The sequence below is a fragment of the Cherax quadricarinatus genome, chromosome 15, assembly GCF_038502225.1.
Source record: "Cherax quadricarinatus isolate ZL_2023a chromosome 15, ASM3850222v1, whole genome shotgun sequence".
Lineage (NCBI taxonomy): Eukaryota > Metazoa > Arthropoda > Malacostraca > Decapoda > Parastacidae > Cherax > Cherax quadricarinatus.
In genome coordinates, this window is record NC_091306.1 from 10045816 (window position 1) to 10062510 (window position 16695).

Genomic DNA, 16695 nt, shown 5'->3' on the forward strand with positions numbered 1-16695 from the left:
ATCACTGATGATGATGAAACATTCACCTGGAGACTCACTGTGTCATCACTGATGAGACATTCACCTGGAGACTCACTGTGTCATCACTGATGAGACATTCACTTGGAGACTCACTGTGTTATCACTGATGAGACAATCACCTGGAGACTCACTGTGTTATCACTGATGAGACAATCACCTGGAGACTCACTGTGTCATCACTGATAAGACAATCACCTGGAGACTCACAGTGTCATCACTGATGAGACAATCACCTGGAGACTCACTGTGTCATCACTGATAAGACAATCACCTGGAGACTCACTGTGTCATCACTGATGAGACATTCACCTGGAGACTCACTGTGTCATCACTGGATAACAAACTCATTAAAATTTCAAACCTCGCCTAGCTCTTATTCCCAATTTCTACATCCGTTGTGAAACATTATAAATTTATAAGTGCAAACTGTTAAAGTGATCACGTGCTGTGTTAAAAATACTGATTGTAAAAACGTTCTTTATTGAAAATGCAAACAAAAAAACATTCGAACTTTATATCGAAGACGGTGATCAAGATTATTATCATAATCATGGGGGCGCGCTAAACCCGCAGGATTATACAGCGCATGTGGGGGGGGGATGGGAGGCATTCAGGCTCAATTCAGGGAACTGGAGCACAGATCCAATTCCGTAGATCAAGAGCCCTTCACCAGCATCAAGGAACCTCCCTTGAGGGGACGGTGATCAAGAAAAACTGCAACGTACGAAGAAAATCTTAAAAACCTGGTGAAAGGGTTTTTAAACAAATGTCAGGGGTAACATTTAATTTTAGAGTGAAAGACTAAAGGCTGAGTGACGTCAATGTTTATATTTAGCTATTGTCCGGAGGCTTGTGTAGAAGACGAAATAAGAGGAGGAGGAAGAAGAACAGAACGAGGAGATCGAAGAGATAAAGGAGGAAAAAGGAAGAGTACGAGGAGGAAGAGGAAGAACAAAAGTATGCTACGGCGAGATACTGAGGAGCAGGTGAAGGAGACCCAGTTAGACTAGAAGAAGGTACGGAGGTAGTCGCTATTATAGGCACGGTTTTCTATCATTCTTGTTCTTGTGTAAGATGTGTTGGAGAAGTGATCTCCGGCTGACCTTCTCCAGACCCTCTGTTCTGTAAGATATGTTGGAGAAGTGATTTTCCCTGGCTGACCTTCACCAAGCCCTCAATACTCTGCAAGCTACACTCGGACTGCATTATGCAGCATTTGTTTGTCTGAAGAGTACCATCACTGGCTTGGCAATTCTTGTTTTGAAGTTTTTCGTTATCTAGTCCACCATTCTCCTCGCGACGTTGTTGGGGATTGGTCGAAGTACAGGAAACGCTCGGAGGGTGAGATACAAGATATTATTTATAAGCTCGACGCTGATTGGTCGGAGGGAGTAGGAGATTGAACTGCTTGTAAAGGTTAAGAAGTATGAAAAGTCTAGACCACAACACCAGACCTGGTGGTCCAGACCACCACGACACATTTTCTTCCTCACCTTCTCTATGACCTACCCATTCTTTCACTCACCTTCCTTAACAAAAAGCACATTCTTTCACCTTCCCTACTGAAAGCCAACTGGTCATTTACCTGACCTACACTAATTCCCTGGTACACTTTAAGGCCTAACGAGGTCCACCTCAATCACCTCCCTAACCAGCCTCAACAAACTGCCAACTAGACAGTTTTAAACACACTTGATCCCTGGATCGCCATACAATTCTCAGCTCCGATATATGTTGAGTACGAACACTTCGCCCTACATAATTATTACATGTAGTGTAATTTTTGGTAGTGTTTTATTGTGTTTTCATAGTGTTTCTGAAATGTTTTTTTGCTGTTTTTGTGATGTTTTGAAGTGTTTTTTTGCTGTCTTATGGTGTTTTAGTGTTTTTGTTGTGTAGTGTTTTAGTGCTTTTTGTACTATGTTTGTTGTTTCTGTACTGTCTTGAAGTGTTTTACAGCATTTTGTAGTTTTTTAGTTTTTTGTAGTGTTTGTGTGGCACGCAAAGAGTACGTAACCTTTATTCGGAGCATGTTCTCATTTTCACATATGCTACCTCCCCAACTAGCGAATCAGGCACTAAAGGTCTGACGATTCAGGGGGCCCCATCGTCAGATCAGCACCTAGGTTCAGCCAATCATAATGTGGGTCTGGCAACTGTGAAGGTGATGTGGTTACCACTCACGTTTTCACCCTTGTCAGATTCATTCGGCTGCTGGATGAAGCACGGTTGTCTCTTGTCTCTGGCTGCTGTTTTGCCTTGATTACCGTGGCATGCACTTATATATTTGCTGTAGTGTACATATTTCTGTTTATACTTGGTGAAGGAAAATACAGTTCAAAGATTTCAGCTGTGTTTATTTCGCTCCAAGATCCCTTTTATGACCAGGTTAACAGGCCTTGATTACCTGAGTTTGTAATAGTGTAGTACTCCCGCCGTTTACCCTAGCTTGGTTGAAGCTCTTCACTTTAACATTCAGATCACTGGGCAGAAATCACACGGCGTCAGCATCCATCTGTGACCTAGATGCTCTGTTTTAACTGGACGTTGCAGCGATAATTAGAACCTTGATAACCAAAATAATTTTAAATGTCGCTATGCCTGGGAATTACCGTAGGAGGACAGATCCGGTGTACTCAACAGGATACCCTCAGCCAGGCTACTACTGCTGTTGTTGTTAATTCTGGTTTTACCGCTGGCAACACCGTCCCGTGCTCGCTCCCCTCCCCCCTTCTTCTATTTGTTCTTGCAATCGCCGGCGCGGCAAACTGGTCAGAGACCGTGGAGATTGACGGAAGAATGACCGAGCCTCCAGCACATCTGGGGTTGAATGACCTTAACACAGAACGTAAGGAATGAGGAACACTGAAGCAGGCCTACTGGCCCATACTTGGCAGGTCCTTGTCGAACCCAAACTTCACTAAAAAATATTCGCCCAACCCATTATCAATGTTACCCAAGAAATAAGATTTGATAACCTTATTAACTCAGGTGCAAATCCCACCCAAATCCAACCCCTCTCACTCATCTAACTTATATTCGAAGCTACCCAAGGTTTTAGCTTCAATGACCCTACTAGGTAGACTATTCCACTCATCGATTACTCTTATTTCAAGATCAGTACTTTCCCATATCCTTTCTAAATCTAAATTTCTCCAACTTGAGCCCATTACAAATCAGAGCCAAGCAGAAACAAGGCAACGAAGTACCAGTAACTGGCCCAGTACTCGCCCCTACTCTCCTATGGATAAAAACACATGGTACGCAGAAGAGGCTTTAACTGAGACGTTTCACACAGCTTGGTAGAACTTTAAGAGAAACGTTGTCCCAAAAGAGCTTGTTTAACCCACAGCTGTGGGTATTATGCCTCTACACCCAGTTCTCTCATGTAGTAGACACAATACATACACAAAGCGTCATAATCATACTTGACAGTCACTGCTTCACTGTTGTACGAGACTGGCATCCAACGACACACAACAGTCAATACTAGAATGTGTATGAGTGTAACATCCATCGAGGACACAGCAAATCTTCCAACTGATATAAATCAAGTCTCCCAGTGGACCACAGAAAACTATATGTTGTCCAACGTGGATACAATACAATGAAAACACTTGTTGGAACTTTAGAAAAGTTTCAGTGTGATCAAGTGGAGAGATCTTGTGTTGAAGAAACACTCATTATTTTTATCACCATAACTGTAATACAATGACAGCCTGGATAACAAGAACCTTCAAAACAAAAGATGCCTAGCCAAGAATACATCTATGAAATACTCGTACTCTCTAGGAGGAATACCTGTGACCGACTTCGATGGTCTTCCTGCCGTACCAGTCTGACCTTTGGTTAAGCTTACTTTGGAGTTCCTGTTCAACCAGGCTGTTGGCCCAAACTGACATCGCAGGCTGATTGACCCGACACTTGGCGGAGGTAGTCATTCAGTTTCTTCTTGAAGACTTCTATACTTTTTGCGGTAGTATCTCTGATATATGTTGGTGGTATGGTGCATAGTCTTGGACCACGGATGATGGCACAGTGTTCTCTTATTGTACCCATATTAACTCTACTTTTCAATGGATTTATTCTACATTTCCTCCAATATCTTTCACTTCAGTGTTATACGTTGTTATGGTAGTGTGTAGATTTGGGTCCTGGTCCTCCAGTATCTTCCAGGTGTATTAGGTTTCTCTCTCATTCTCTCTCCAGAGAGAACATTCCAAGTGCTCGAGTCATTCCCATTAGTTCACATGCTTGATTTTATGCGGGTAAAAAACGATCTTTGTACATTTTCCAGGTGTGACATCCCTGCTGCCTTGAACGGTGCTGTCAGCACTGAACAATATTCCAGATGTAAAATCAGATGTGACTGAACATTATCATAATTACCCTTATATCTCTCCCTCTGAAAGTTATCATTCTGTGCAACATTGAAGGCAGACAACCCTGCAGATGTGGAGTATGTCAGAGAACTTCAACTGCTGGAATATTTTTACACATCTCAATAAAAGGCAATGTTTATAATGCCTTAAACTGCACTACATGAAACACACCGCAGTTATACATGACTGCCAGGGGAGAGTAGCATGGGAGACACTGATACACTAGTCTTACACACCGCAGTTATACATGACTGCCAGGGGAGAGTAGCATGGGAGAGTAGCATGGGAGACACTAATACACTAGTCTTAACAATGAGAACATGAAAATGAACATTCAGTTACACTAGCGTCCACTAGAGAGGACTCTGGCAAGCATTTACATCAGCGTCCACTAGAGGAGACCCTGGTAAACAGTTACATCAGCGTCCACTAGAGGGGAAGCTGGTGAACACTTCTATCAGCGTCCACTAGAGGAGACGCTGGTAAACAGTTCTACCAGCGTCCACTAGAGGGGACTCTGGTAAACAGTCACATCAGCGTCCACTAGAGGGGACTCTGGTAAACAGTTCTATCAGCGTCCACTAGAGGGGACTCTGGTAAACAGTCACATCAGCGCCCACTAGAGGGGACTCTGGTAAACAGTCACATCAGCATCCACTAGAGGGGACTCTGGTAAACAGTTCTATCAGCGTCCACTAGAGGGCACGTTGGTAAACAGTTCTACAAGCGTCTACTAGAGGGGACTCTGGTAAACAGTTCTACCAGGGTCTACTAGAGGGGACGCTGGTAAACAGTCACATCAGCGTCCACTAGAGGGGACGCTGGTAAACAGTTCTACCAGCGTCTACTAGAGGGCACGTTGGTAAACAGTTCTACCAGCATCCACTAGAGGGCACGCTGGTAAACAGTTCTACCAGGGTCTACTAGAGGGGACGCTGGTAAACAGTCACATCAGCGTCCACTAGAGGGGACGCTAGTAAACAGTTCTACCAGCGTCTACTAGAGGGGATGCTGGTAAACAGTTCTACCAGCGTCTACTAGAGGGGACGCTGGTAAACAGTTCTACCAGCGTCTACTAGAGGGGACGCTGGTAAACAGTTCTACCAGGGTCTACTAGAGAGGACGCTGGTAAACAGTTCTACCAGCGTCCACTAGAGGGGACGCTGGTTAACAGTTCTACCAGCATCCACTAAAGGGCACGTTGGTAAACAGTTCTACCAGCGTCCACTAGAGGGCACGTTGGTAAACAGTTCTACCAGGGTCTACTAGAGGGGACGCTGGTAAACAGTTCTACCAGGGTCTACTAGAGGGGACGCTGGTAAACAGTTCTACCAGCATCCACTAAAGGGCACGTTGGTAAACAGTTCTACCAGCGTCCACTAGAGGGCACGTTGGTAAACAGTTCTACCAGGGTCTACTAGAGGGGACGCTGGTAAACAGCTATACCAGCATCCACTAGAGGGGACGCTGGTAAACAGTTCTACCAGCATCCACTAGAGGGCACGTTGGTAAACAGTTCTACCAGGGTCTACTAGAGGCGACACTGGTAAACAGTTCTACCAGCGTCCACTAGAGGGGACGCTTTTAAACAGCTCTACCAGCGTCCATTAGAGGGGACGCTGGTAAACATGGTGGAAGACGCCCACAACTTTTCAGGCAACTGATATGACAAATTCAACATAATAATCTATTTATCACACCACTGGTAAACGAATAAACGAGACTAATATGACACTACGATGATGGGTGAGGGAGGTGGGTGAGGGAGGGCGGTGGTGGTGGGTGAGGGTAGTGGATGAGGGAGGGTAGTGGTGGTGGTGGGTGAGGGTAGTGGATGAGGGAGGGTAGTGGTGGTGGTGGGTAAGGGAGGGTGGGTGACTGTCTTGCAAGGTCTCTGAGGTTCATGGATGCCGCTATTATTGTCCTGACATTCAAGGGGTCTCGCCTTCACCTGGCCCTGGCTATTGATCACCCCCGCGCCCACACGCCCACACGCCCGCACACCCGTGTAGCAGACACCGACTGTCTGACTAATCAAGCCGTTTCAAACAGTAGGCAGACCTACTGTGATCCCCGTAACGATCACCAGGCAAACTGCCTCCAGTCTGGGACCCACCCACCCCGGGAGGCCTGGGAAATATACTTCAAGAAATCCAAACCTGCCTCCGCCCTCTATTCTCACCTCACACCTGCACCCGCCCTCTATCCTCACCTTACAGCTGTGAGCCTCACACTTCACCTGCTACTAGCCTCACTCACCCTCACACGCACCTCTGCACACTTGTGGCTACAGGTGCACATATTTAGGTCCAACACCTGCTCATGTTATTGCCTCACTAGCGTAATCAACGGTACCACATGCTCCTCGCTTCACTACAGCATACTGTGCTAGCCAGGTACCCATGGTACACTACAGTAACACAACTATGGTACACTACAGTAACACAAGTATGGTACACTACATCAACACAACTATGGTACACAGTAGCTTGTGTTACAGTCGCGTACCGTGTGTCTTAACTATTAAATTTAACTGCTGGGAGAGCAGCCTGGTCTCGTCTCCTAATTTTATTAACTCGGCAAAAAAAGGATGGTATGACTGCTAACTTTACTTCCGCTAAGAGTTCCCTTCTTGGCCTTCCATATATTTGATTCTGATATTAAGCTTGCATCTGTTCAAACTACCACACAACGAGGCCACAACGTTCCTACTTATTGACCAATACTCAGGTGTATCCTCCGTTTCAGACTGTGTGTATATCAAGCCACTGAGGTACATTACTCAGCAAGCTTCCTCTACTCCTCCCTCACCAACACCTTTTATCCCCCTCTCTTCCTGCGTAGGGGGTACTACCAAAAATCTCTCAGCTGCCTTGAAGAGGGACTTTGATAAGTTCCTTGAGTGCATACGTTGGTCTGTGTGGTTGGTACCAACAACCTGGTCGATCAGGCCAGCAACCAGAATACCTAGCCTGGAACCGGGCCTCAGAGGGAAGTGACCCTCCAAAAACTGACTACAGATAACCCACAGACAACCTCCTGCAAATTTCCTCGAATCTCTCAGCAACTCTCTACACCGGAACCGCATTAGTTGTTGAGCAGTGTGACCAGCATTGTGGACGGCTGAATGAGCTACCAGGAGCATCTTTCTCTCCTGCAAGTTGAAGAATAAAGATATCTCCAATATATTTTTCGAGTGAAATTAACATTATATTGTGATTGTATATGCTAAACAAACAAAAAAGGCGTAGCATAAATGGGCCAAAAGATGGGATTAACTGGTCAGATTAGCCATTCTCCCTGGGTTCCATGAACGAAGTCTGTCTACGTACCCGAACACAGGCTGTTACATTCTGTGTGCAGTTGCAGAGTCAGGATACTGCATGATGATGCCTTAACACAGGTATTTTAAAAATAAATAACAAAAAGACAATATCTATTGTTGCAGATAATGGTAGAGAGTAGATAGTCCCGTAGCTCGGTTGGTAGCGCACTCAGCTAACGCACTGAGGTCAGTGGTTCGATCCCCTCCACAGCTGGAAACATTGGGGGGTTCCTTAAGATACCTGCTGTCCCTGTTCACCTAGCAGTAAATAGGAAACCTGGGTGTTAGCCGACAAGTGCCAGTCGCATCCTGGGGACAAAATTAATTTGCCCGAAATGATCTGCATTACAAAGGGCTTTTCATACAGTATATCATTAATGTCAGCTATGGTCTGTAAACGTTGTATCACGTACTTGTAAAAATAAAGATTATTATCATTATTATTATCATTATGTTATAGTGCTGTAAAGGTTGTGTACTCTATGTAAGACCAGTAAGTCCACTGCCATAGCTCACCACCACCCCAGTAATGTTCCGCCAGAATACACAACCTAATAAGTATCATACATTAAAAAAATAACAACTGATATAAAATTATAAATAGGTGAGAGATGTTATTTCTGATATTCAGTGTGTAATTAACTTTTCAATTAATGTCTCAGTAAACATTAACTTCCCCAGAGCCAAGTCTGAAACCAAACCTACTAGGTTGAAAACCAGGCCAACCAGGTTGAAAAACCAGGCCTAGTAGGTTGGAAACTAGGCCTACTAGGTTGAAAAACAGGACTACTAGGTTGGAAACTAAGCCTACTAGATGAAAACCAGGCCTAGTAAGTTGGAAACTAAACATACTAGGTACGAAACAAGGCAGGTCCTTCTGGGTGACAGGCAGCTCCCAGCAGTAGGTAATGAATGCCGCGCAACATATTGTAGGAGATAAATTCAGAAGCATAATGCAAGGCATTGTTGCAACCACCAGCAGTGTTGTCAGATGTCAGTCAGCTCTCCTTCTGCCAACCCATCAATATCTAGGTCCAACCTGTAAGACCAATCTGCAAGACCAACCCAAGACCAACCTGCATTTAGATGCGATCTCAGAATTCCCTGAATAAGAGCCCTTCACCAGAATATAGGCTTGATAAGATAAAATTAATCTGGCTATGTACTTTGTACTAGAGTACAGTGGTATCAACAGGGTTATATGGGTGTGAGGCATGGAATTTAAATGATGCAGCTAGTAGGAGGCAGTAGAGATGTCGTGTTTGAGGGCAATGTGTGGTGTGAATATTATGCAGAGAATTAAAAACTTGGAGTTAGGGGTTTTCTTCCAATTTCTTAATTCTTCTTGGCCTTGTAATGTTTAAAGAGCGTGATAAAAAGTACTTATTTTGGAGTTTCTGCACAATATATGACTTGTTAGAGAAGGTGACTATAATGCCGGGATCAGAGGCCTAGCAACCCCTCCTGTATCACTTACTAAATACACAGCAGGAAATTCCCCTTTTACACATTAATACGTCACGGTGTACAGTACCGACCACTTGATGAGTAACAGATTAGATTTTAGATTTTGCCACTGAAGTGGCTAGTTTATTGTGCACTCCTTATCCAAAAGGCCTAGTTCCTAGGCCTTTTGGATAAGACCTCGTAACTAGGCCTTTTGTGCATCCATATGCTCTTGCAGTACCATCCACAGGACGGATAAGGAATACACAATAAACTAGCCACTTTGGTGGCAAAACCTAAAATCTAATCTGTTACTCATGAACTGGTCGGTATTGTACACTGTTAATAATATGATGTATTAATGTGTATAAGGGGAATTTCATACTGATGAGTAACATAGGTGCAAGATTCAGGTTTCTTTACTGTGGAAACGTTGTGCCCGTGCTGCAAGCTTCATTAGCTTATTACAGGCGAGTACTCATGTTTCCTGACAAAGAGAAACACCTTTACAAGACAGGTACCGGAAACCGGAAAAGGTGAGGCTACAGGTTCCTACAAAACCACAACGATCAGGTAAACACAACTGAGAAAGCTGGACAAAAAAAGGCAATGTGACTCACTCACACCTTGGCAACTGGCATAGGTACTGGAGGAGACAAAGCAAGAATCACCATGTAGGCCAGTAACCGAATCTACAAAACTGTCCTTGTAGAATCATCTACAGAAGTGACTATGTACCACCGGACCCAAAATACCCCGGCACGATAGTGGCTATCTTTATACTTAGCAAATCAAAAGAAATAAACTTTATCTTATCTTATCTACAGAAGTGACCATGTAGCACCATCTACAGAAGTGACCATGTAGCACCATCTACAGAAGTGACCATGTAGCACCATCTACAGAAGTGATCATGTAGCACCATCTACAGAAGAGACCATGTAGCACCATCTACAGAAGAGACCATGTAGCACCATCTACAGAAGTGACCATGTAGCACCATCTACAGACGTGACAATGTAGCACCATCTACAGAAGAGACCATGTAGCACCATCTACAGAAGAGACCATGTAGCACCATCTACAGAAGTGACCATGTAGCACCATCTACAGACGTGACAATGTAGCACCATCTACAGAAGAGACCATGTAGCACCATCTACAGAAGTGACCATGTAGCACCATCTACAGACGTGACAATGTAGCACCATCTACAGAAGTGACCATGTAGCACCATCTACAGAAGTGATCATGTAGCACCATCTACAGAAGTGACCATGTAGCACCATCTACAGAAGTGATCATTTAGTACCGTCTACAGAAGTGACCACGTAGCACCATCTACAGAAGTGACCATGTAGCACCATCTACAGAAGTGACCATGTAGCACCATCTACAGAAGTGACCATGTAGCACCATCTACAGAAGTGACCATGTAGCACCATCTACAGAAGTGATCATTTAGTACCGTCTACAGAAATGACCATGTAGCACCATCTACAGAAGTGACCATGTAGCCCCATCTACAGAAGTGATCATTTAGTACCGTCTACAGAAGTGACCATGTAGCACCATCTACAAAAGTGACCATGTAGTACCATCTACAGAAGCGATCATTTAGTACCGTCTACAGAAGTGACCATGTAGCACCATCTACAGAAGTGACCATGTAGCACCATCTACAGAAGTGACCATGTAGCACCATCTACAGAAGTGATCATTTAGTACCGTCTACAGAAATGACCATGTAGCACCATCTACAGAAGTGACCATGTAGCACCATCTACAGAAGTGACCATGTAGCACCATCTACAGAAGTGACCATGTAGCACCATCTACAGAAGTGATCATTTAGTACCGTCTACAGAAGTGACCATGTAGCACCATCTACAGAAGTGACCATGTAGCACCATCTACAGAAGTGACCATGTAGCACCATCTACAAAATTGACCATGTAGCACCATCTACAGAAGTGATCATTTAGTACCGTCTACAGAAGTGACCATGTAGCACCATCTACAGAAGTGACCATGTAGCACCATCTACAGAAGTGACCATGTAGCACCATCTACAGAAGTGACCATGTAGCACCATCTACAGAAGTGACCATGTAGCACCACCTACAGAAGTGACCATGTAGCACCATCTACAGAAGTGACCATGTAGCACCATCTACAGAAGTGACCATGTAGCACCATCTACAGACGTGACCATGTAGCACCATCTACAGAAGTGACCATGTAGCACCATCTACGGAAGTGACCATGTAGCACCATCTACGGAAGTGACCATGTAGCACCATCTACGGAAGTGACCATGTAGCACCATCTACGGAAGTGACAATGTAGCACCATCTACGGAAGTGACCATGTAGCACCATCTACGGAAGTGACCATGTAGCACCATCTACGGAAGTGACAATGTAGCACCATCTACGGAAGTGACCATGTAGCACCATCTACGGAAGTGACAATGTAGCACCATCTACGGAAGTGACCATGTAGCACCCATCCAGAGCATCCAGGGAGCTATCTTGTAGATTCAATTCCCTAGAACTAATCACCTTGTTTATCAATACACAAATATCGTCTGGGACAACACGAAAAAACGAAGAACTGAATCCTTTTAAGGTAAACATGAGACACTCAAAAAGTGAGTATCATATTTAGGGAAGCAACGGGATCTTCTCCCTCTCAAAGAGACTCCAACACTCTTAAAGAGTATCCAACACTCTTCAAGAGAATCCAACACTTTCAAAGAGATTCCAATACTCTCAAAGATAATCCAACACTCTCAAAGATAATCTAACACTCTTAAAGAGAGACTAACACGCTTAAAGATACTTCAACAGTGGTGGCAATGCTACTCACTTCATCTGCTTCACGATGGTGCTCTTCCCGGATTCTCCCGCGCCTGCAAAATAAGAGAACACGTGTTAGAACTCCACACAGACACACACTACAAACACACAATGAACTCAACTGCCAATTAATTGTAAAGCAAATATACGTAAAATAAAGAAAATTGTTAATAAACAGATAAATGGACGAGGATTCGAACCGTGGCCCTGAATGGTAGCAGGTCCAGTGCTCTATCACTGGGCTGCGAGGCTTCACAGACAGTGTACTGCTGTGTCTGGTCTGCGTCAGAGGCCACCATCTGTGACCTTTGCGGGTAAAGACAACTGGGTCACAGTCGGTGGCCTCTGAGGCAGACATGACATTACAATGCTGTCTGTAAAACGTTCGTATTAGAAGCCTCGGAGCCCAGTAGTAGAGCGCTGGACCTGTTACTATTCAGTACCACGGTTCGAACACCCGTCAATTCTTCTGTTTATTCGTTACTACTTATCTCGAATTCAAAGAATATATATATATATATATATATATATATATATATATATATATATATATATATATATATATGCAATCGTGTCATTACGATTTCGTGATTATATATATATATATATATATATATATATATATATATATATATATATATATATATATATATATATATATATATATATATATATATATATATATATATATATATATATATATATTACATGTCGTGCCGAATAGGCAAAACTGATCAATTAGCAAGAAATCATTTAAAATTAAGTACTTTCTAAAATTTTCTCTTATACGTTTAAAGACATGTTTTTAATTTATGTTAATATAAAAATTTATGTTAATACAAAATCATTAAATTCTGTATTAACATCAATGAAAAAAAATTCTGTAAATGTATAAGAGAAATTTTTAGAAAGGACTTAATTTTAAACGAGCTCTAGCTAATTGACCAGTTTTACCTATTCGGCACGACATTTCATATATATATATATATATATATATATATATATATATATATATATATATATATATATATATATATATATATATATATATATATATATATATATATTAAACATTATCTCTCAGTCCACAGCATAATTGGAACCTGCACACTCTACATCAAAGTACACAGTATTTTTACCACATAGCCAGACCCCACAATGAGTACGGGCGCCAAGCCGATGTAAGGCAGTGTACCGACACCCCGGAGCACCAGGCTTACATGTTTCTTCATCACATCCTGCCACATGCAGTGAACTTCGAAAGAGATTTTGGATTGATTGTCTCGTGCACTGAGGTACAGGGGGCTGGATTATGCAATACGGAGATACCTTTCTCCGAATCATGAAATCTTAATAACACGACTGCCAACAAATCAGTGTGCTATCACAGCTAGTTTAGGACTCACTAGCCATGGGTTCGATCCCCAACCGTTCCGTGACTTGCTACTTTTCTATGGTCGCGCAGAAACTAATATATATCTAGTCTACAGCAACTCTTAAAAGTTTAAAGATTTGCAACCAGATTAGTACGAGATCTGAAAGAAATTCAATGCAAGACATCTGTGGCAACTGTCCCCAGCGAGGACCAGGGACCAGGCGCCACTAGTTACCTGTGTACCTGGAGGGTGTTCTTGGGGGTCATGGACTGCGGCCCGGTCCATGACCAAGCTCGGTCCCAGACCAAGCTTCTTGTCTGATGACCTGATCAGGTGACAGCTAGAGTAATACAAAACATGCAATGTTCTTTGTCAGGACGTGGTGGTGGAAATTAAGGACGTGGTGGAGGAGACTAAGAACGTGGTGGAGGAGACTAAGAACGTAGTGGAGGAGACTAAGGACGTGGCGGAGGAGATTAAGGACGTGGCGGAGGAGATTAAGGACGTGGCGGAGGAGATTAAGGACGTGGTGATGATGACGACGCGGCCCTGAAGCCTCAATATTGACCAACGTAACACAACATGCTGGGCCGGGAGCTGAGACTCGACCCCCGCAGTAACAAATCGTTGAGCACAGGTCCAGGGGCTAAAAAAAAACCTGCACACGCACACAGTTTTGTAAGTACACATACACGATGTGTATACACAACTATACCACACACAGCTTGATGTGTACACACGCACGCACAGCTCAGCGTGTACATACACGCATAGTTTAGTGTACACACGCACACACAGCTCAGTGTACACGCATACACAACTCAGTATGTACACACACAGCTCGGTATGTACAAAGACAGCTCAGTGTACACACTAGAGTTTTCCTACTCCTGTAGCCTAGCCCGGACCAGGCGTGACAAGTCAGCACTGAGGCAGGGTGCTCCTGTGATGTACAAGTGAACCCTGTTCCCAAGTATATTACTGTACAAGAATTAAATAAGTGTATTTGAGTGGAAGAAAATATTCACCGTTCCTATCATTACTTGTATTTTATTATTTTAAATGAGGTGAGAGTTGAAGTGGAGGTGGGTAGGACCAAGGTAGTGAGGTAGGTATAATGTTGGTCTGGTAAGAGGACAAGTGTTTCCTGACGCGGGTCATAGTCATGTGATGAACCACAGCAGGAGCTTCTGGTCATGTGACCGAGGTCTTCAGCTAGCTTACCGGTTCACCTCTTTAAAAATCATGGTTATGATTATAACCATTATTTGTTCAGAATAGTGAACGTAGTGTAGTGTAAAGGAGTCACCAATGACCTCCACTCTCCTGCCATTACTGCTCGTACTCCCTTTACTCTCCTTATGCCCTTGTTCCCGACACCGTATATGACAATACATTAAGATAATAAACGTTCATTTAAGACAAACAAAAGTACAAGATAAGGAACGTTTAAGACAAACAAAAGGACAGCAATATAAAGAAAAATGTTCATTTAAGACGAGCAAAAGTACAGCAAGATAAGAAACGTTTATTTAAGACAAACAAAAGAACAAGACAAGAACTTTCTTTGTAAGACAAGCAAACATTCAATGAGACTAAAAATGTTAATTGTAAAACAAGCAGACGAACATCACGACCAAAAGTGTTCGATACAAGACGAGGTCAACGAACATTAAGACGAGAAACGTTCATTTAAGGCAAGGAAACGTTTAAGACAAGCAAACATGTGTAGTGACCATGTTTGTCCGGCTCCACCAAACATGTGTAGTGACCATGTTTGTCCGGCTCCACCAAACATGTGTAGTGACCATGTTTGTCCGGCTCCACCAAACATGTGTAGTGACCATGTTTGTCCGGCTCCACCAAACAAAAACACTGTAATAAGTGTTTCCAAGTGGCGCTGACACACACACGCACGCACACATACACCACATTGATGACCATTAACAAGACACTGATGACCATTAACAAGACACTGATGACCATTAACAAGACACTGATGACCATTAACAAGACATTGATGACCATTAACAAGACATTGATGACCATTAACAAGACATTGATGACCATTAACAAGACATTGATGACCATTAACAAGACACTGATGACCATTAACAAGACACTGATGACCATTAACAAGACATTGATGACCATTAACAAGACATTGATGACCATTAACAAGACATTGATGACCATTAACAAGACACTGATGACCATTAACAAGACACTGATGACCATTAACAAGACACTGATGACCATTAACAAGACACTGATGACCATTAACTAGACATTGATGACCATTAACAAGACATTGATGACCATTAACAAGACACTGATGACCATTAACAAGACATTGATGACCATTAACAAGACATTGATGACCATTAACAAGACATTGATGACCATTAACAAGACACTGATGACCATTAACAAGACATTGATGACCATTAACAAGACATTGATGACCATTAACAAGACATTGATGACCATTAACAAGACATTGATGACCATTAACAAGACATTGATGACCATTAACAAGACACTGATGACCATTAACAAGACACTGATGACCATTAAAAAGACATTGATAACCACTAACAAGACATTGATGACCATTAACAAGACTGATGACCATTAACAAGACACTGATAACCATTAACAAGACAGTGATGACCACTAACAAGACACTGATGACCACTAACAAGACATTGATGACCACTAACAAGACATTGATGACCATTAACAAGACTGATGACCATTAACAAGACACTGATAACCATTAACAAGACAGTGATGACCACTAACAAGACACTGATGACCACTAACAAGACACTGATGACCACTAACAAGACATTGATAACCACTAACAAGACATTGATGACCATTAACAAGACTGATGACCATTAACAAGATACTGATGACCATTAACAAGACACTGATGACCATTAACAAGACAGTGATGACCACTAACAAGACACTGATGACCACTAACAAGACATTGATGACCACTAACAAGATACTGATGACCATTAACAAGACACTGATGACCACTAACAAGACACTGATGACCATTAACAAGACATTGATGACCACTAACAAGACACTGATGACCACTAACAAGACATTGATGACCACTAACAAGACACTGATGACCACTAACAAGACACTGATGACCATTAACAAGACATTGATGACCACTAACAAGACACTGATGACCACTAACAAGACATTGATGACCACTAACAAGACATTAATGACCACTAACAAGACATTGATGACCACTA

At 42.8% G+C, this 16695-nt stretch overlaps 1 protein-coding gene across 5 annotated transcripts in view; it reads right to left on the minus strand.

Annotated features, from left to right (window-relative positions):
- Positions 1–16695, minus strand: part of Galphao (G protein alpha o subunit) — a 705635-nt gene that overhangs the window by 262231 nt on the left and 426709 nt on the right. For all 5 annotated transcript variants that reach the window (XM_070085139.1, XM_070085137.1, XM_070085135.1 and 2 more), the window contains one exon: positions 12046–12088. In XM_070085139.1, coding sequence (XP_069941240.1) covers positions 12046–12088 — 43 coding nt within the window. The remainder of the gene's footprint in view (positions 1–12045; positions 12089–16695) is intronic.